General features: G+C 30.9%; 2 protein-coding genes and 1 long non-coding RNA gene across 4 annotated transcripts; all 3 read left to right on the top strand.

Moving 5' to 3' along the window:
* The first annotated feature begins 237 nt into the window (after nt 1-237).
* Nucleotides 238-1,646, top strand: LOC108463361 (dof zinc finger protein DOF3.6-like). The gene is made up of 2 exons (XM_017763306.2): nt 238-412; nt 547-1,646. Exons 1-2 carry the CDS (start codon nt 365-367, stop codon nt 1,345-1,347), a joined length of 849 nt encoding a protein of 282 aa, XP_017618795.1. The 5' UTR covers nt 238-364; the 3' UTR covers nt 1,348-1,646.
* A 13,800-nt stretch (nt 1,647-15,446) lies between these two features.
* Nucleotides 15,447-16,368, top strand: LOC128286416 (uncharacterized). The gene is made up of 2 exons (XR_008276969.1): nt 15,447-15,652; nt 16,105-16,368. It is a non-coding gene; the product is annotated as an uncharacterized LOC128286416 (long non-coding RNA).
* A 2,972-nt stretch (nt 16,369-19,340) lies between these two features.
* LOC108461239 (actin-like) lies at nt 19,341-21,085 on the top strand. 2 transcript variants are annotated; one of them, XM_017761009.2, is made up of 5 exons: nt 19,341-19,462; nt 19,557-19,626; nt 19,712-20,105; nt 20,179-20,792; nt 20,869-21,085. In XM_017761009.2, the coding sequence occupies exons 2-5, from the start codon at nt 19,567-19,569 to the stop codon at nt 20,932-20,934; spliced, it is 1,134 nt and encodes a 377-aa protein (XP_017616498.1). In that variant the 5' UTR covers nt 19,341-19,462; nt 19,557-19,566; the 3' UTR covers nt 20,935-21,085. The 2 variants fall into 2 exon arrangements, with proteins under 2 accessions (XP_017616498.1, XP_052879997.1); XM_053024037.1 differs by having other exon boundaries at nt 19,373-19,462; nt 19,554-19,626.
* The last annotated feature ends 1,130 nt before the right edge of the window (nt 21,086-22,215 follow it).

Genomic DNA, 22,215 nt, shown 5'->3' with positions numbered 1-22,215 from the left:
ATAATAATAAATTTAGCCTTTTAACATTTATATTATCTTTAAAATTTGATCTTTATTCTTTTTTAGCTAATTTTAACTTTTAACCATTAAAAAAATAAAATTATATTTTAACGAAAACAATAACTAAAACATTAACTTTTAACATTTTTAACATTGATTGTGTCACAACTTGCGTTACTATACATGTGCACGTCAATTGCCTTACGTTAACAAATAATTTAAAAATATGCCGACAGGTAATAATTTGAAAACGAAAGCTTTTCATGTTTTTAATCTTTCTCTGCAACACCCTTGTTTTGATGTGATTCTCCACCATTACTCCAAAACCTTTTACGAAAGATAGAAAGCTCATGTTCATTACACCATGGTTTTCTCATTTGTTCCACTCATAGATCCACTCAATTGGCAACAGGTAATAATCTTCTTTTCATTCATTACTACCCTTATTTTCTTTTCTTTTTCTTCTCCCAAAAAGAAGAAAAAGCCAGTTAAAGGTGAATAATCTTCTTTTTATGTTTTTCTCTATGTATATGTTGAATTTTGTAGCCACCAACTCATGATCAACAAGATCAAGCTTTCACTAAAGACAATCATCATCATATCCATAATCCTCAGCTTCCACCGCCACCACCAGCTGGTGGTGGTGTTGGTATTAATAGGCCTGGTTCAATGACGGAACGAGCTAGGCTAGCCAACATACAAAAGCCTGAGAAAGCTCTTAAATGCCCTCGATGTGAATCAACACACACTAAATTTTGTTACTTCAACAATTACAGCCTTTCACAGCCTCGCTACTTTTGCAAAACCTGTAAACGATACTGGACCAGAGGCGGTGCTTTAAGGAACGTGCCGATCGGTGGTGGTTGTCGAACCAACAAGAGAAGCAAAGGAAGTAAACCAACAAAGTCTCCATCAATAGGCCAAATGAACCCAACACCGCTACAGTTGCCTCTATTATTGCACCCTTTACATTATCTTGGTGACTATATTTCTGTTGGAACAAGAGCTAGTAGTAACATGGAGTTTCAGATTGGAAATAGCTCACATGGTGATGGGTCAATGTTAACAAATGGATTAGTTCAACAGTTTCCATTTTTAACTGGCTTGGAGACTCCAACTGGGTTATATCCATTGGGAAGTGAAGGTGTGGAAGCATCAAGTTATGGTGTTCATCATCAGCTTCGGTCAAAGCCATTGGAAAGTTGGATTGCTCAGCTGGAAGCTGTAAGTGATCAATACTGGGCTGGCGGCGGCGGCGGCGGCGGTCGTGGTGGCGATGCATGGACTGATCTTTCTGGTGATTTTGTTTATAAATCTTTTCTTCCCCCAAACCCAGTTCATTATTAGTGAATTTCTTATTGTTTTCTTGAAATGGAGTAATGGATAAGGCTTTTTGTGAAAGAACAATCCTTTTGGGAAAGGAATTGACGAGAAAAAGAGGACTTCAGAAGAACTCTTGAAAATTATTTGCTCTTGTTCATTTCCTTTTCTAGTATTGTGGTGCTTGGTACTGAGTGATTGAAAAATTTTATGTAAAAATGTTTTTGTTGGGATCATTCTGCTATGCTATAACTACTTTTACTTTGGATTTAGTATTACTTTTTAATTTGATTAATTTTAGTTGTTGTGAATTTTAAATCGATCAATTTTAGTTCATATTTTGTTTTAGTTTTAAAATTTTAATTTTAATTAAATATGTTTATGGATTGCTCAGTCCAATAAGTTCTGGCCGACTTGGTTCGAAATGAGCCGAAGTTTTTTATATCTTCGATCGAGCCAGTTCAGCCCGAATTTAATTATAAAAATATATAAATATTAATATAAACAATATATTTTTAATAGTGAAACGGACTTTTTGAGCAGGTTGATCGAAAATAGGTTTGGGCTTGAAATTTTCTTTTGAACCTAGCTATGGCCCAACTCATGGATAGGTCTAGTCCAGACCAAACGGTAGCAGTTAAATTTGTTCGATAAAACTTTGCTATTAGTCATGTATTATGTGTAAAGTTATAGATTTGATTCATGTTTTCAATTGGATCATTTTTAATCACTCTATGTTTTTGAATTTTGAAATTCTAGCCTTAACGCAAACGATAGTCATTAAATTTATTAATTATTTTTTCTTGTGATCACAATATGTGGAAATAACAAGCTAACATGGCAATTTACATGCGATAATATGTTTGCCACATCAAATTTTAAAAATAGTATAACTTAACTTGATGAATTTAATAGCTACCATTTGGCCAACACTAAAATTTTAAAGTTCTGAAAGTACAATTTTAACTCCTCAAAATTTCTTAATTTTGAATTGTTAAACTATGTTAAGTGATTAATTTGATTTAGTGGTTAAGTGATTTGGATTTGTGTCGTGGTTTTGTGTTCAAATCACTTCCTTTAAATTTTTATTATTTTTGTCCCAACCGCTAACTTAGAATATTTGGCTTATGTTTAAATTCTGAGTGTTTACTAACAAGAATGAGTCTGTTGGTTCAGTGATAAGGTCTTAACTTACCTTTTGGTCCTAAATTTGAATCTTTTTTTGTTCCATTTGTTTTCCATTTTCCCACCTTTGGTTCTTTTTCTTTTTCTTCCTTCTTTCATTTTTGTTACAAAAAACTATCTTCTATGTCTTTTTTTTTTCTGTTTTTCCTAGGGTTTTCTTTTTCTTCTATGCTTATCCTTATTTACTCCTTTTCGCCTTTGTCGCCTCCCATCTTTTTGTTGTCATTTTGACTTGAGCCGCTGTCCTATTGGTTTTTTGTTGTTAGCAGTTCGTAATTGCAATGTGTAGATGTGTGTTGTGGTTTTTCGGGGTAAGTGGATTGTGTTCCTTTTGGGTGGAATTGGTTGTTGATTTATTTTTTGTTTCCTGGAAGGTAAGCGAATTGTTGAGTTTGGCAGTAGATGATGATCTGACTTATTTGTGTTTCTGTTAGGTGAAGCACGAGTGGGGCGAAACTCTCTTCCGACAAATTAAAATTGTTGTCAACTCTCTTCCTAAGGGTAAAGGACTGATTCTATTTGTCTAGGCTAAATTCCCTAACACTTGTGGCTGAATACTCTAATTAAGGGCTGAATTTTGATTCTAGTCTGATGTTTTTATGCTATTCAACTTGTGTTAATGTCGTTTTAGTATTTGAAATTGTTATTGTTGTGTCAGCATTGTGTAACAGCCAGGTGTGTGACTTGAACTCGACTAAATTATGAAACTGCGTAAAATCGAATCTGTTAGTCGATGCTAGATTACTGTGTGTCAGGCTATGTAGGCCACATGGGCTGGACATTGAGGGCGTGTGGCCCATTTTATGGGTTAAGTGGTCCAAATGCGTGATTCGTAAAATTTTGCAACGGTTAAGTGGCCATATATGAAATCGATTAAAACTATTAGGTTATATATGTAACACCCCCTAACCCCAAACCATCGCTGGAATGAGGTTATGAGGCATTACTGGACTTATCAGACAACTTACGAATAATTTACAGTTAATATAACTTTCATAGTATAATATAATAATTAAGTCCCTATCTTGGACTCTCGAAGTTCAAACACGTATTAAAAGTAGAACGGGACTTGTTCGAGTATTCCAAATTTTTTTATAAAAAATTTGGCAAGATTTCGCTTATTTTACCTAAACCTCCCGCAAATTCAAACCAAAATCACCAACACCAATGTTTCACATTCATATAACTAATATTTATATCATTAACCTAATTTTAACTTAATAACTATCATAGCATCATTCAAAATTGATTATAAACTTCATTCATTTAACAACTTAATGTTCATGTATCAAAATATCATGTACTTTCCTTACCATTTCATTTAACCATCTAGATCTTATAATTCATCCTTCACTACTCAAAGTAATATACATATTCAAGTGACTAAACAACACCTATGTACATGCCACCTTTACCCAAAAGAAAATATACATCACCAAGTTTGTGTTGAGTCGGGATTGTTCGGATGCTTGGTCGGGACACTTGACTTCTACTAACTCTCGCACGGAAACAACCGTGACACGAGTATGGATATACTTAGTGGTATTACTATAAATCAAGACTATTTAACATTAATAAATTACAAACATCAACCATAAAGTTTATAATTATTTAAACTCTTTTTATATATAATTATTTTACTTCATAAATCTTAAATTCATAATTCATTTTTCTCATACTAACTCAATTCATAATTTAGTTCATACATTCTTTCTCGTACTTTTCAATAGTGCTAAAACAAATAATCTCATTTTCAAAATTTCATTTCAATTATTTACCCTATTAACAAAGCTCGGACTATGACAGATACGCCACCCAAACACACCAGAATGTCCAACCCAAACACATCCAGAATATTTTAAATCCTCCATAACACACCAGTAAGGCATTAAGTGCCTCTTCGGATAAATCGAAGTATATAATAACAGAAACATCTTCTCGGCCGAACTACAATCTCCTCATCACATCACAAATCCAATGGCATGCCATTTGTATCAAATCTAGTCCGACAAGTTAATAGGGTATTATTTTACTTTTTCTAATTTCAATTTAATTTACACAAAAATTTTCAATACTCATTCAATTCAAATATCTATTATCTTAATTCATATACAAATTAATTTTCACACAAGTGTATACCATCAACACCATACAATTGTCACCATTTATTTATTTTTCAATCAATACACTTTTCAAATAATCACATACTTACCTCAAGTCTTACTTACCATACATAACAATTAAAATTTCAGCAATCAATAATAATTAAAATTTGAGTTATAGTAATACACACCGTAATTCTCCCGTTTTAGTCCTCAATGACTTTCTCCTTTCCTTTCGATGCTGACGTTTCAGGTTCTTTGTTGGCTACGAAAATAATAGTAATTTATATTATTATTTACAGCATTAATTATAATAAATAATTAAATTTCTAAACAATTCCTAACTTATTCCCAATTTAAGCCTAACTAAACTTAATTATTTTCTTAATCCAATTCACTCTCTTTTTCTATTCAAATTTTGTCCAAACTTATATTTAACTATAAAATTTTCAGCATATTTCCCTAATTTCGAAATTTATTCAATTTAGTCCCTTCAACATAAAACTTATAGCCTAGTTTACAATTTAATCCCTTAATCAATTCTAACTTAGAATTCATTCAATTAAATCCCTAATTCCATAATTTATCCAACATGAACCATATTTGGAAACATATAAACTCTTGAATTATCAACTTAATTTCATCAAAACTTGTTTTAAAGCTTCTAAAATATCAAAATTAAGAGAAAAGGACTTAATTAAGCTCACCAATTAAACTTGAAGCTTTAAAATCTAAATTTCCCTTTTAATTTTCTTTCCCTTTTTCTTCCTCTGTTTTCGTTTTGTTCCCTGATTCGTTTCTGTTTCTTTTGTTTTGTTTCTTTGTTTCCTTAATTCTTTTTATGCTTTATTATTTTATTAACATAATATAATATTAATATCATATATTAAAATATCTTTTACTTTAATATTAAGTAAATTAATAATTATATAACAAGTGTACATATTTATATTATTACAAATGTCATTATCTAATTTGCTTATTAAATAAAAATCTCATGATTTAATTAATACAATTAATAATTATAAAATATCTTTATACTTAAATTATAAGTAATTAAATATTTAAATTACAATTGTACCAATACAATTCTTACACATGTATATTTTATTACCATACAATTGTCTTCTATTTAATTTATTTAATAATAATGCTAATAATAATAATCTAATATAAAACCATAATGTTAATTAATAATTATAATAATTTAATATAAAACCATAATAACAATCATTATAATATATAAAACCTAAAAAACTCTTTGATTTTATTTCATCAATATGTCGCCTCATTTGTAGTCAATGGCTTAATTTCCATTTTAATCCTTTTTATTTTCTATTGCTTTATAATTAAACTTTTACCCTTTATTCAAATTAATCCTTTTTATTACTTACTCTAAATTAAGCTAAATTCACCTAATTAGATCCTAATTAGACACACCACTAGGCTCATAAATATTTTTAATAATTATTTTCGAACTTATTTCACTAAGACGGAGGCCCTATAACTCACTTTTCCGGTGCCCGTGAATTTCGGGTTATTACAATATATGATTATTAAGTACAAACATTTCGTGAGTATAAGCTATATGTTAAAACTGTATATTTGTTACATGAGTATTTGGGTAAGCAGTCTCTATATTGTATCTTTGATTTCGCTGTTATGCATAATTCTGGTATGTGAAACTGTATGCTTTAAAAGCATATTTCTAATTTGATAAGTTAATAAATGAGCATGTATAGTCTGAATAAATCTATGCATACGGTATGTTTTTGCATGTGTATTGGGGTGGGATATGATATGTGATGTAGGAAGTTTTGGCAGACTATGTTCTGCAATTTCTGGCGGTAACATCGCAAATTTTTGTATCTGGCAGTTAAACATTGCATATATCTGATTCTAGCGGTTTTCCGTATTATGTCTGGCAACTTGACTGTATATTTTTGTATAGTAACCTATGGTCACTAATTTTGTGTAGGGGGTGGATGGATATTAATTACCCTATTTGGTGTGTTGAGTGGGATGGAGATGATATGTAGCGGATGAGGGTAGGATACGTATTCTAATTTGTGTAATGTGTTGCATCGCATAATATGTCATGCCATCTGTATCTGATATGTTTATCATCTTGCATCACATGATATGTCATGCCATCCATGTTTGTTTGGTTATTTATTTTTGTATGACTATCTGTTATATGTTTTTGTATATGGACTGAGTTACACACTGAGCTTTGTTAGATCACTCAATAATTTATCTTCTCAGGTAAATAGCAAACTTAGGATGGGGTGGCATGCGGGAGTTCGGATTGGATTTTAACTAAATAAAAAGACGATTTATAAATTTAAACTTAATTCTGGACTTTATAAATGTTTTGGACTTTATTCCTCAGTTGTTGGATTTTGGTTTCGTTAAACTACAAACTACATGATTTCACTTACTGGAATCATGTTTTCAAACTAACAATTCAGAAATTTTCGCTGCAAAACTAAGTAATAAATTAAGTGTTTTTTCTGTAAAATGAATAAGTTCAATGCGTATTTCCTAAAAACTTGTAAGAGATTTGTTAAAAGTAATGCTTTCGAAACTCTCATTTATCAAGGTTAGATCTGGAGTTTTAAAACAAGCAATGTAATTCCTCAAGATTCAGTTATAATGTCTAGGCCGGGTGTAGGGTGTTACAACAATGACAAAAAATGATCAAATTAAAGTATATAGACTAAATCCATAACTTATGTGTAGTGAAGGACTAATAGCAGAATTTAACATTTTTTTTCAATTTATTTAGGTATTTCTCATGCCATTTTTTTTAGTTTTAATGTTACAAATAAGATATGCGAACATTTACAGTGTAATATATAAATGTTCAAGCAATTACAATGTAAAATAAAATTAATACAAAGCAAAATGAAAAATGAATTAAAAAGATATAAACAAAACTCGTGCATAATAAAACTAAAATCCACACATCACTATTAAAAAGATTATTGCATTTTATTTTCCTCTTCTTTGTGAGGTTGAAAACTATCATGTGCCAAAATGCTAATCTTAAGTTTGTATACATTAGGAGTTAATAACATATTATAAGATAATTAACAAAACAAACAATTTTAAAAACATATGAAGGTTATAACCTTTTAATACAAGATTTCATGTGATTCCTCAATTTAAATTACAATTCATACATGTATTTTTTTATCCATACAATATTGAAGGTAGGATGGGAGATAAATCATTTAATGCTTGATAAGAATTCTACCCATTATTCTAAATAATTACTAGTCTTATTCAAGAATCAAATTACTAATTTAAACTTGAAAGCTTATTTAAAATATAGGAGAGTTTAGACAAAATTATAAAGTAAAAAATGAGTTTAAATAAGAAATTGTTTCTTTTTTTAACCTTGGAAAGAATTTTTTGGGGTGATTTTGAAATTATAAACATGTGGCAACAAAATGAAGCGTTCTTGGTGAAGTTGGGGTTTAACTCTTCGACCGAATCAACTTTGGGTTGAAGTCTTCTGAGCAAAATATACATGGTATGGGGATTTCCCACAAGCAATTCGTGCTAGTAATTGCTCTCTTCTTTGGAAGGGGATTAGCCATGTTTGGGAGAAGGTAAGAGATGGGGTGGTGTGGAACTTTGGCAATGATATGAGTGTGGCCCGATTCTGAACTATTGCTTGCATCCAGAGACTGTATCAAATGAGCACGTGTCTACAGCTGAAATGATCAATGAATGTGGAGAATGTGATTGGAATCGGCTTCATGCTCTTTTGCTTGACGAGATATTGCGACAATTTGCTGCTAAGCGATCTCCGATGATGGTGATGTTAACGACTTTCCTGGATGGCGTTGGGATAAACATTGTCGCTTCACCCCAAAATCAGGTTATGCTCACTTGAGTGCACTAGTGCAACTATGGAATCTAATCTGTGGAGACTAATTTGAATAATGGCTTGTCCGTAAAGGGTTAAAGTTTTTCTTTGGCTAGCAGATCAGAACAAATTACTAACAAATGAAGTGAGAGACTGAGAGTTCAAAGACGCCTTGCAGTTGATGCCAGTATGCAGCCTGTGGAAATGGGGTCGAGACCATCGACCATGTGTTGCTATTTTGTTTCCTTACTATGTCAGTTTGGCTGCTACTTATCCGACCTGAAAAATTGTATAAGTTCATGAGAATGTCAATAGAGGAATGGTTATTTGCAAATATTATTGATGCGGAGTTTGAAAAAATTGAAACCTTTCTTATTGGATGATCATAATACTTCTCAAAAACCGAAATTCTTGATCAATGGAGGAACAATATCACCATTTTTGGTCAATAAGATACCAAAGTGGATGATTGACTCATTCCATACTAGAAATAATCGCAGGAAATCTTTTGATAACATGGATTCCTATTTCTCAATGATATCCCACGATCAAGACAATTGGCTGAATCCCGTGAAACCATTTCCCTGGCTGAGGAAGAGTTACGGGGCGTAAAACAAAAAAAATATGCTTATTTTGTTTTGGCCGGTAATACTATATATAAATATAAAATCGAAAAGTAAATATACGATAAATAATAAATAAAAGGCCACTCCATTTCGGCAAAAGACCCACGCCCAAGTTCAACAGGCGTAATTCGGCCCTGAAATGAAAAAAAAAGGGAGATGGAAAAAGGGGGGAGAGGTTGGACGTAAAGTAAAAAAAAATCGATATGCTAAAATAAAATATGAAATGAAATTGAAACAAGGCTAATGAGATAGAAATAAGGAATCATAAATAGAGTTCGGGTTCGAATTCCATAGATAATATGGATGGTGTTGCCTATAATGATGGCTTGGTTAGAAATCACGACGGATATTGTCGAGTTGGATTTACTCGAAATATCTGGATTTGTTCAATAGTAGAAGCTGACATATGGGGTGCCTATGATGGATTGTTGTTGGCATGGGAACTGAGTTCTAGCAGAGTTATCTTGGAAATGGACAGCTCAGACGTTGTTACAATGTTGAAGCGACTGTTAGATGCTAGCTCAAACTCGGCCACCGTTCGTGATGTGGGCAGACTACTTAGGAGGTCGTGGGAGGTGCAGATTGTGCATGCCTACGGGGAGGGAAACCAAGCTCCTGATGCCCTAGCCAACTATGCTTTCAAGTGCCCACTGGTTTTCATATGCTCATGCAACCACCCGACAAAGTGCTGCAAGTTTAAATCAATCAATCACATTCTTTTATATTATTTAATTTATCAAGATAATTAAAATAAATATAATATATTAAACATGATAATGTTATCTTAATTATAATAAAATTTGGTTGCATTACAATATCTAGACCAATGTTACATTAAACGTGATAAATTGAAATTTTAATTCTGAAATCTTTGATTAATCTTTTATTGTGTCAAAAATAAATTTGATTAAAAATTAATTAAGATAATTTAGAGAAATATCGGTTGCCCACATGTCATCACTTAAAGCTATCCATGTGTTATTAAATTAAATCGTCCACATCAGCTTTCAGTATTAGACTTAGTAATATAGAATATATAATATATACGATGTTACTAGAGAATATATATAATAATAATAAAACAAACTAAGAAGTTGGGTTCATTAATATTTTTTTTAAATTATGCTATTAGTCCATGTACTTTTCGATAGTTATGGGTTTAGTCTTTGTACTTTAATTTGATCATTTTTTGTTTTTGTATTTTTAAATTTTTAAAATGTTAGTCCTCATCAAACAGTGGCACTATTAAATTCGTAAACTTAAGTTTTACTATTTTCAAAATTTGATGTTGCAAACATATTATCATATGAGTAGTTTCACGTTAATTTGCTATTTCCACATATTACTCACTAAAAGTGCAATTAAAGGATTAACGACTATCATTTGCATCAAGATTGAAATTTAAAATTTCAAAATGTATAGGGACTTAGACTGATCCACTTGGAGAATATAAACTAGATCTACAATTGTACGCATAGTACAAGACCAGTAATTGAAATTAACCAAATGAATTTTATTGCTACTGTTTAAGTCAAGACTAAAAATTAAAAAGTTAAAAAATACAAGGACTAAAATTGACTAATTCAAAAAGTACAAAGACTAAAATTGATTAAGTTATAGGGGCTAAACCTACAACTATTGCAAAGTACAGGGATTGATTAACCTTATCTTTTTCATTTTGGTTTAACAAAATTGGATTAAAGACATTAAGATCGAGTTAAAACTTTTATTGAGATTACCTATAAAATAGATGATATTACGATTACTTCTATATTACCTAATTTTGGCACTATTTGAAAGGCCATATTACCAACTGAAGATAATTTTTTTCATTCAAACACAAGAATATGATTACAAAATGTAAGATTACCGCTTGTAATCCTAAAACCTTTGAACCAAACGCCTCCAAGAGTAATTTAAGAGTTCAGAATAACATTCTCTCGTTTTGTTTTGATAGATTATCTTTGATTTGGCAATCTTATATTCCCCATACTATAACAAAATTTCAAAATATAAGGATAATGTCAATACCATGTCTTCCTTAGATAATCTCAATCTCAAAATTCAAGGTGAAATGTTTAGTTTAGGATAATTTTGTCATTCTCTTTTATAATTTCATCAATTTCACCTAAGTCTTCTTAAACTTTTTATTTCTTTCTTTCAAGTATTGCAATTTTGACACCCATATATGGTAATAACTTCATGGTATATGAAGATGTCCACTTCAATCAATAACATACTAGCACATTTCAATTAAAGCATATAAGAAGTACATGACCTTCTTATAGAAATCAAAAGAAAGAATCCAATGGAAAAAATGGAAACTCCACACCCATCTTTATAACAATTAATTTTATGAATAAATAAAAAACAATTAGTTCTTTTTTTAAGAAAAAATTGCCTACTTTTAAACAACCACTCCACTTAGCCTAAGTTGTAATGGTTGTAAATGAAGTATATTTCAAAATAATTTATCCTACATTATTTGAATAAAACTTTAGCCTTTTGTTTTTAAACCATAATGCTTTATCAAATTTGTAAGTGTCAAATGATAGGTTTGGTTTGTGTGCATGTGTGATAATATCACGAAGTTTAGTCTTTCTTTTTCAAGTTACGTACTTTAAACACACCAAAAACTTGTTGAATTCTAAGGGCATGTCTCAAGCTTAAAAGCTCAGATTTTCAGTTTCATAACTTATAGGCATTATACATAACGACCAATTATACAAATTAGGCCACATTTTTCAAGCATACTTCAAGTTAATAATGTTCAAATACATTTCCATCTCATTCTCCTATCAAGCAAGCCACCATTTCTATATTATTCAATGTCATTTCATATGCCAAACACTTAGACATAAATCATCTCATCATTAAGCATGAAATGCGTATATGTTCATCTTCATTTATGAATCAAAACACCAAATCATCACAAGTTACTAAACTCATTAAGACGAGAATACATTAAAATATACCAAAACACTTATATACATGTCACAATTCTTTGACTCAATATGACTAAATAGCTATTGAAATGAGGATAGTGTGAGCTTCAAAATGATCCGGCTTGACGTGTTCTGCAAGGTAATGATTTATAAGGGAAAGGGAAAACAAACTAGGTAGGCATATAAAATGCTTAAAACCTTACCTTATCTTTCAATTAGATACAACAAGATACTAAGCTTGGCATAGATTGGCTAGACATAGATACATGGATAATCACACACTAAATAAATGAATTTTAACTTATAAATAAAACATATGATACCACAATAACATGTCATGCTAATTCATGTAATTTTGATTAACAAAATTCAAAACTTATTCAATCATGAAATGATACAATTGTATACATGCCAAAGTAAATATTTCAATACCTTGCTCAAACTCAAATTTAATATTTCACCAAGTGAATATCAAGGTCATTATACCTCATTTCAATTTCTCAATTCTTGTAAATTGTCTTGCCCAATGAACCCTAGTAAACAAACTTAGATACATAAGTATCTACGTCACACCAGTTGCTCGTCCAAGCTAAATATATTCATGTCAGGTTACCCATCCGAGCTAAACCTTTAAAATGACATCTGGTTACTCGTCCGAGCTAAACTTGTGTCACATTTATTTGAGTGTTTGCAATAAACGCTAGACCTCAACAATCATCTGTAATCAATCTCATAATAGCGTGCACAAAACCCTATTGGCATATCAATCGTATCGTAACCTTTACTAAGTTCACATAGGCCTCTTTTTCACTTTATAATCATCACCTTTCAAATTAGTCCATTTTCTCACCTTTTATATCAATTCTCAACAAATTTAATATTCAATCAAGCATACATACATAGAATTGAAATGCATATAGTCTAAGTTATAAATACCATATGAACTTACCTAATCAAAGCCACAAATAAGTTGGATCTTTAAGGACTAATCAACAATTTTGGTTTTTCCCCGTTTATCTTCGGTTTGATCCAATTCTTGATCTAAACGATTATTTCATTCAATTCATCAATATTAAACATTTATGCATTATATCATGATATGAATGAACCTATAAAACTTCATTTTTTGATACCCTTAATGTTTTACATTGTCGAAACCATTTTTATCGACTTTTGAAAACCAAACGTGGAGTCACCACCAATCTTTTGTTTTGGTGTGATTGGATCACCTTAATAAAATATTTTATTCCATTTAAATAAATTTTGGCCTACGAAATTCGAGAAAATGGGTTAGCACCCTCACTACGCCCAAAGTTGGTACCGAATTGATTAAGTACTGTCCTTATGTCTAAGATTTAAAGCTATTTTTGAAATATGGTTCCTTTAAAAAAAACATTTGAATGGCTTAAGTTGGTCGTCAAAATTCTCTTGTTTCGAAGGTGTACAGCATCACATCCAGCACAATAGGACACGATCCTTTATACCCTCAAAAACATGATAAATTTTTTACTTCCAAAGGTTTATATGTTGAAAATTACAAAAGGATGCTCGATTATTTAGTCCAACGAAAAACCGAAACCCAGCACGGTAGGGCACGATTCCTCGAATTTCCAAACATTGAACATTGCCTTGCTTTAGAATTTATAAAATACGAGTGAAATTCTAAAGGAATATTCAATTATTTTGAACAAACCAGAAATTTAAACCCAGCACGATAGGGCACGATTCCTCGAGTTTCCAAACGTTGAACATTGCCTCGTTTTAGAATTTGAAAAACACGAGTGAAATTCTAAAGGAATATTCGATTATTTTGAACAAACGGGAAATCGAAACCCAGCACGATAGGGCACGATTCCTCGAATTTCTAAACATCAAACTTTGCCTTCGTTTTAAGGAATTTTCAGACGAATAATTATAAAACCAGCTTACAACGCATTAATTTTACTTAAAATAAAATGGAATACTTAGTTTTAAAAAAAAAGTTGAAAATTATAATGCAATATTTGTAGACCAAGAGAAAAAACAATAATCACAGGATGATATGCATGCATAAAATACAACACTTGGTAAATGAAGATAACATAACCTTATTTAATCAACTAACAAAATAAACAATTAAATATAATTAATCCAAAAACATAACCTAATTTTCAAGCATGTATGGAGGATAATTGATATCACAATACAAAACAATGAATAAATAATATGCAACGACAATGTATATAGTATAATATAAAAGCCATTACCATAAAATGCACGAAACAAGATGGAAATTAGTAGTCAATGTGGTATGAGTCAATTTTAAAATAATGGTGGGCTAATGAACATATAATATATATAATATATGGATTGATGAATTTGAAATAATTACAGAAAAAACTAGGTATGTATATAGTTATTAAAATAGATGTTATAGAGCTAATACATTTGGATCCAAATAATATGCAAAATACAAATATTTATTAAAAAAAGCAATATACACACAATAAAGGAAAATTTAAGTAATACATAAAATTCAAAAATAGTAAAAAAAATACACATATACTAAAAATATAATCTTAGGAAATAAATTATACATAATAGATTAAAAAAAACATATATCTATATCTATATATATATGTAAATTTTAAAAGCAATTATATGTAACAATAGCATGGAGTTAAATATGTATCTAGGATCAAATATATGTATCAATATATACAAAACATTCAAACAAAATATCATAAAAATGTTAAAGTAATTTAATGTAAAAAGAATTTGAAAACAATGATTTTATAAAACAAAATAAAGTTATCAAAATGGCTCAACACATATGCAAAAAATATTGAGAACTTCAAAATAATTGGCATTACAAATTGAAAACTCGATGAGAATAATACACGTACAAATATATATAGAATACTTAAAGAAATATTGTGCAAAATGTTAAAATAATATAATAAATAAATAAACTTCAAACTCATTGCACAAATAAAAGCAAACAAGATTATTAAAATGGATCAACACATGTAAGAATATTAAAAGTATTTTAAAAATGGTAAGCTACACAAATAGAAAAAGTAAATTAAAACTGAATTAAAATAAGAGGGATAATTCAAAAATAAAAGAAACCCAAAATAGGGACCAGCGTGCAATGTGCTCAAATTCACAAGGACTAAAGCTGGAATTATTCCAGATCCCAAAACACCTCATTGAGGCGTGGACCCAATTGCAAATAAGCACTAATTACAGGGCTAAATTTTAAAAAAGAAATAAAACAAACAACATGAGATTGAACGACCGCGCAAAGGGGGAGGACCTAGCGCGCAATTAACCCTTTCAAACAAAAGAACGCGGATCCGGCCTACCGATCAGGTCAAAACGCGGATCCTTCCCCCTTTGGGACGGCGTCGTTTTTAATTTTGCTGTTAGACCTTCATTCTCATCCATTTTTTCTTAAAACACATCCAATCTCTTAATTAAAGAAACAAAGCTATTAACCCACTCTGTTAGGGCTTCATTTAGCATGTAGCCACCGGATCACCATTCTATTTGGTGGCCGACGATGCGCGAACAGTAGCCAGATCTTGCCAACGGAGGCCACGACCATGGAAATCTGTTAAGTTTGCTCTTTCCCTCTTTCTTTCTTTTTTAAAAAAAAACTTCAAATCCTATACTATCCTTTAAAAAAAACGAAGCAAAATTAGAAGAGTAATAAAAACCCAACACCGTTCGACCCTCGCCCACATCTCCATACTTTTGAGATATTTGGGCTCTCATCGGCGTCGATTCAAGCATCCCTTTTTTCTTTTTTCATGCTAAAATTGCAAACAAATCGATAGAAACGGAAAAAGGGCAGTAAACAGATTTTGAATTCACCTTTTTTATAACCTTTTTGATTTTTGATTACTTTTTTTGGTATTCAGTATGCGTAACCTTTACAGATGATGAAATCTCTTAGCTTTATAGTCGAAAAGGAAAATCAAAATAAAATCAAAAAAATACAATTTTTTCTATATATTTTTTTGTATTTGCTGTTGTGTTTGTCATTTGCTTGTCTTCTTTTGCAGGTACGGAGGCAACGTGGCGGAGGTAGCTGGCGTGTACGGAGACTGCTGGTGGTTGTACGGCGCTTAGAGGCTAAAGGCTGCTGTGGAGCTGTTGCAGCGCAAGAGGGTGACCTAGGGTTTCTGTGATTGCCAAACTTTCAGGCCATTTGGGCCTGCTTTGTTGTGTAATATTGGGCTAGGGTTATTTTGGGCCAATGAACTGTTAATATTTGTTGTAAATGGGTTGTAATATTTGGACTGTTATAATATTTTTATTATAATTTATTCTCTCTCTTTTTTTGTTTTGTGTTTGTAAGGGCCCGGGCCAAAATTGGTTCTTACATACATTTTATTCAATTTAGTCCCTAAAATCGAAATAGTTATAACTTTCAATTTTAAGCCTCGATTTAAAAACCGACTTCAATTACATTTATTTCAGACCCTCCACTATCTATTATTATTTAAATTTCATATAAATTTCACAATTTATTCACTTTAGTCCTTATGTGCAAAACTAACAATTTACACATTACAATTTAGTCTTTTTTCACATCTAAGCTTAAAATCTATCAACTTAACACCAATTTCTTCAGAAATCACCAATGACAACTTCTAAAAACTTTAACAGTTTTACAAATTGGTACATGGGCTAGCTAAATCAAGCTTTCATAACCTTAAAAACAAACAAATTACAAGAAAAGTACTTGGAAAAGGTTGCCAATTAAGGACCGAAAGCTTCGAGCTCAAAAATGATTTTTTTCCCTTTAGGTTATATGTTACTTCAATGAAGAAGAAGAAAAAGAAGAAGAAGAAGAAGAAGAAAAATAAAGATGACAAATGCACTAAGTTACCTTTATATACTTAGTTTAAATATTAATTAATCAAAATTAATTAATTGAATCTTAATTACTTAACCTTAATCACAATTAACTAAAATTCGTGGATGTTAACATCATTCTCCACTATTGGATGAAATAAAATGGTTTATTTACCATTTGGAACCTTTAGCTATTTAAAAATCTATAGTGATAAGACTTTTACAATTAGTCCTTGTACCCTAATTAAGCAATTGATAGACAAAATTGAAGGACTAAACTTTAATTTTATTATACCAACTCCGTGAATATTCATATTTGATATTTATGGATTTAGTTTATGAAAATGGAGTTCTAAAATTATCTTTTTTAATACTACTGAAAATTGGATTGTTATAGTGTTAGTATAAGGCATCTAATTATTATGAAGCTCAACTAGGCATGTTAGGACTCAAACCATGAATGTGAGGCATATAGGTCACTTGTAGCAATAGTTTTGCCTAAGTGGTACCATGGTTGTAGGTAAGTGGGTCATACACGCACAAGTGAGCTTCATAATTATTACACGCCTATATTGACACATCTCTTTTGAGCTCTACAACTCCACCAACTAAGATGCTCCTAACTATGAGAAGTAGGTCCACTAAGCAACCGCTCAGGACATGTTGGCTCTTGGTAGAGCATAGGAGACAAAACCATCACCGAGGAACAATACATTTGGTTGTTAAAAGACCGTCAAGCAACATTTTCTCCTAAAAAAATCGACTCCTCAAAATACATTTTATCAATGTAAAGATATTTTTAAATTTTTAATATCAAATAAGTAGTGATTTGAGCTTACAAAATGGTAAAGACCAAACCAAAAAGAAGAGTCTAGGGAAAGAAAAAAACATCAAGCCTTAGACTAGGTCCAATCCAACTAGTTATTTTTAAGTTGGAAGGTTGGTTAGCAGCTAAAGTAATGATAGTTAAATGGTGACCTCAAAATCAAACCCAACAAATTAACTCAAACACTTATTCCAAAATTTAACTTAGACATTTCAAATTCAAATTTTAATACAAAATCATGATGGTGAAACTTGTCCAATCTATAACTCAACAGTCAAATTTATGAAATGTTAAACATCAAACACTTTTCAATTTTGCTCTCCATTTACATTTTTAATCAATACAATATCTATCATGAATTATTCTTATTCATAATTTTCAATAACCAATTTAGGTGGTAACTATTTCTTATTTATTTATTCTTGGAATTGAATTCAACATGCTATATTTAATATATTATTTGGTATCTGAATTTAATTTTAATGTTCAATTTGGTACTTAAATTTATTTTTTGTTCTAATTTGATATCTATGTTTAGGTTCAATGTTCACTTTGGCACATGAGTTTTTTCAATTTGATATTTAAGTTTTCTTTTTATTTCAGTTAAGTACTTAATTTTGACTTCAATATTTAATTTAGCACCTAAACCTTTTATCGCATGATATCTTGTTGGCATATTTCCTTTTATCGTGATTAAGGTGACAAATTTATGAAATCTACAACACTTTTTAAAATTATAGATACTTCAACTTTATGTGTTAGCCTGATAGTTAGGGTGTTTATAGTCTTAAGTGTGATTTAAGTTTAAGTCGCGCTAATCATTTTACTGTTAAAACTTTGCCCTCCTCCTATAATTCTCGAAAGAAAAAGTATACACACCTCATTTAAATTAACTTATTAATTTTTTTTTAGGCTTATTCGTGATGACGGTATGACTTTTATCATACAATTGATGTTTAAAATATATTTATGATTTTATGTTGTTTATTGAATGAGTAAAAAATGTAAACAATTTTAAGGAATCGAATTCATTAAACCACTTCGCCTTTTTATATAATTTTAATGGTGTATTGTAAGTTATATTTTTATAATAAATCTTTTAATTTACTTATATTCAATAATTTAATTTACAATTTTATATAATAAGTTATTGTAAAATTTAAAATCATTTAAAAAAATCTTCTTAAGTTTATAATTTTTTATAAATTAAATACACTATTAAAATCTAAATACATATTTAAAATATAATTAATGTTATACCGATATTTAAGTTTAATTAATAATCTATATTCACCTTTTAATAATTCAAAATTAAATTAGAAACCACAATCTATTATTATAATATTTATATTTAAAAAATTGAATTATTTTGTTTTTAAAATTAAATATAATTATATTATTTAAATTTAAAATAGATATATTTATAATTTTGAAAATTATAATTAATAAATAGAAGGAAAAAAAAACAAAATCAAACCTTAGAAAATGAGAGGCATTAAACAAATACCAAATGGCAAAATAAAAAGTAAAAAATAACTTGAAAATCCGTTAAGAATGGAAGCCAATCTTTTTTTTTCCCCAAAAAATATATGAATAAAAACAAATTAATCCAACGGCTCACATTCACTCTCATTCCCTTTATAAACTCCCCTTCCTCTCCTCTCTTCCCTCGTCGTCTGCTTCTCGCTTTAATCCTCGCTTTTCTCTGCCATCAACCACTTCCTCGTTTTCTCAAGGTCCTTTACCCTTCATTTTTCTGTTTTCTTTTCTGGGTTGTTTTCTTAATAGGATCTATGCATCACTGGATTGTCATTTGTTAATGTATAGCAGGTTGTAGAAGATGGCAGAGGGCGAGGATATCCAACCCCTTGTTTGCGACAATGGAACAGGAATGGTTAAGGTAAATGATTAAAATTGCCTCTCTTTTTTTATTATTATTGTTATGTAATATTAAGATTAAAGGCTTATGAAATGTTTATGTTTAGGCTGGATTCGCTGGGGATGATGCACCACGAGCTGTGTTTCCTAGCATCGTCGGTCGGCCTCGGCACACCGGTGTAATGGTTGGTATGGGCCAAAAAGATGCATATGTTGGTGATGAAGCTCAATCAAAAAGAGGTATTTTGACATTGAAATACCCTATTGAACATGGTATTGTTAACAACTGGGATGATATGGAAAAGATTTGGCATCATACTTTTTATAACGAGCTTCGTGTTGCCCCGGAAGAACACCCCATTTTACTTACCGAAGCCCCTCTTAACCCTAAAGCAAATCGTGAGAAGATGACCCAAATTATGTTTGAGACCTTCAACGCACCTGCTATGTATGTCGCCATTCAGGCCGTGCTCTCTCTTTATGCCAGTGGTCGTACCACCGGTAAGTAACCATTGAGTGGCTAATGATTTTAACAATTTTAGTATGGTTCTCATAATTACATCTTGTTCTGTAGGTATTGTGTTGGATTCCGGAGACGGTGTTAGCCACACGGTCCCTATATACGAGGGTTACGCCCTCCCGCATGCTATTCTTCGTATCGACTTGGCTGGCCGTGACCTCACCGATAACCTTATGAAAATTTTGACCGAGCGTGGATATTCATTCACAACCACAGCCGAGCGGGAAATCGTTAGGGACGTGAAGGAAAAGCTATCATACATTGCTCTGGATTTCGAGCAGGAATTAGAGACCTCTAAAACAAACTCATCGGTAGAGAAGACTTACGAGTTACCAGACGGTCAGATTATTACCATCGGGGCCGAGCGTTTTAGATGCCCTGAAGTGCTTTTCCAACCATCGATGATCGGTATGGAAGCTGCAGGCATCCACGAGACAACTTACAACTCGATAATGAAATGTGACGTCGATATTAGGAAAGACTTGTACGGTAACATTGTACTCAGTGGTGGTACAACTATGTTCCCCGGTATCGCTGATAGAATGACCAAGGAGATCTCGGCTTTAGCTCCTAGCAGCATGAAGATTAAGGTTGTTGCTCCTCCTGAGAGGAAGTATAGTGTCTGGATTGGCGGCTCGATCTTGGCTTCCCTTAGCACATTCCAACAAGTAAGTTAATTTACTTTTACATTACATGCTCACATTTCGTTCGATCGATGTCTTACATTAACCTATTCGGTCGCAGATGTGGATCGCCAAGGCAGAGTACGATGAATCGGGTCCATCAATTGTCCACAGGAAATGCTTCTAAATGGTTTTCGACATGAGCTTTGTTCTATCAACATATGTTTATTCTCTTGTCGGATAAAACGATAAAGCATCAGAGAAAGAGAAATGTTTTATCGTGTGTGGACCAATTCTTTCAATTCTTTTTAATGAGAAGTTGGTTTTTTTACCATCTATATCTGGTTTCTGTGGAATCCCATCTTCATCCATTACTGCCATTTCTATTTTGCATTCTAAATTTATTAATAACCAAACTTGAATAGCTCGATCAAATAACCTTGAATTTAAAGTGATTAAAATATCAACTCAGACTAGAATTCAAAATTATTTTACTTAAAAGATTAAAACTTTAAATTCAAATGACAATGATGTGAATACAAAATGACCTGCGAAATTATAAAATGTAATGATATTGAAAGTGCTATTTCCATACAATTTTTAGCCGGGATTGGTGGCTGTGATTGAATTTGAATCCTTAATAGGTTGAGAATGGATGGATTTCAAGAACTGAAATGTCTTTTTCTCTTCATTTAAAAGCTTCAACTGCTTGCCCCATTTTGTTATTCGTTTGAAATTTGAATATGCATACAGTTTAGATTCTGATTGAAAGAAAATAACCCCAAATTTTTGTTTTTTTGTTCAACTAGTATTACACTCGTAATAGGATTAAAGAAATGGAAGATGGAGATTATTTAAGTTTATTTGGCTGGAATTTAAGATTTAGGGTTGATGAAATGTAAGATTATCTAGAAATAATGACGAAGTTAGAAAATTTGTTTAAGAGGGTCAAAGTTAAATTATAATTTTACTATAGTAAAATACAATTTCATATCTTTATAATTTTATTTAATTAAATTAATTTTTATCATTTTTAGGTGGCTAAAATGTAATTTTATTTTTATTAATTTAATTTTTTAAAATTTTAGGGACAGGCCCTACCAGCCCCTATCTAGAAGCACATTCTATTAAATTATAGAATTTATTTTTCTTAAAAAATTTAGTTCTTTTAATAATTTTTAATTTCAATTTTCACAAAATTATTATACAATTATACAATTTTTACTTTTTATTGAGAGCGCTAGTGGTTAGAGTTGTAAGACACCAAGGGATACATGCTTGTTAGATTATTGTTTTGCAAGGTTTTTAAAATTGTATCAATCCTAAAAATTGGTCACACTATTAATTTTTGGTTTAATTAATTTGTTTGGTTCAATTAAATATATTATTAAAAATAAAAAAATTTATTCAATCGATCTTACCGATTCACAAATTAATCAATATCCAACCACTTATTCCGAATTTATTC

This window comes from Gossypium arboreum, chromosome 13 (genome assembly GCF_025698485.1).
Source record: "Gossypium arboreum isolate Shixiya-1 chromosome 13, ASM2569848v2, whole genome shotgun sequence".
Classification (NCBI taxonomy): domain Eukaryota; kingdom Viridiplantae; phylum Streptophyta; class Magnoliopsida; order Malvales; family Malvaceae; genus Gossypium; species Gossypium arboreum.
The sequence above is the reverse complement of the archived record's forward strand: the minus strand, read 5'-3'. Positions and strand labels throughout refer to the sequence as shown.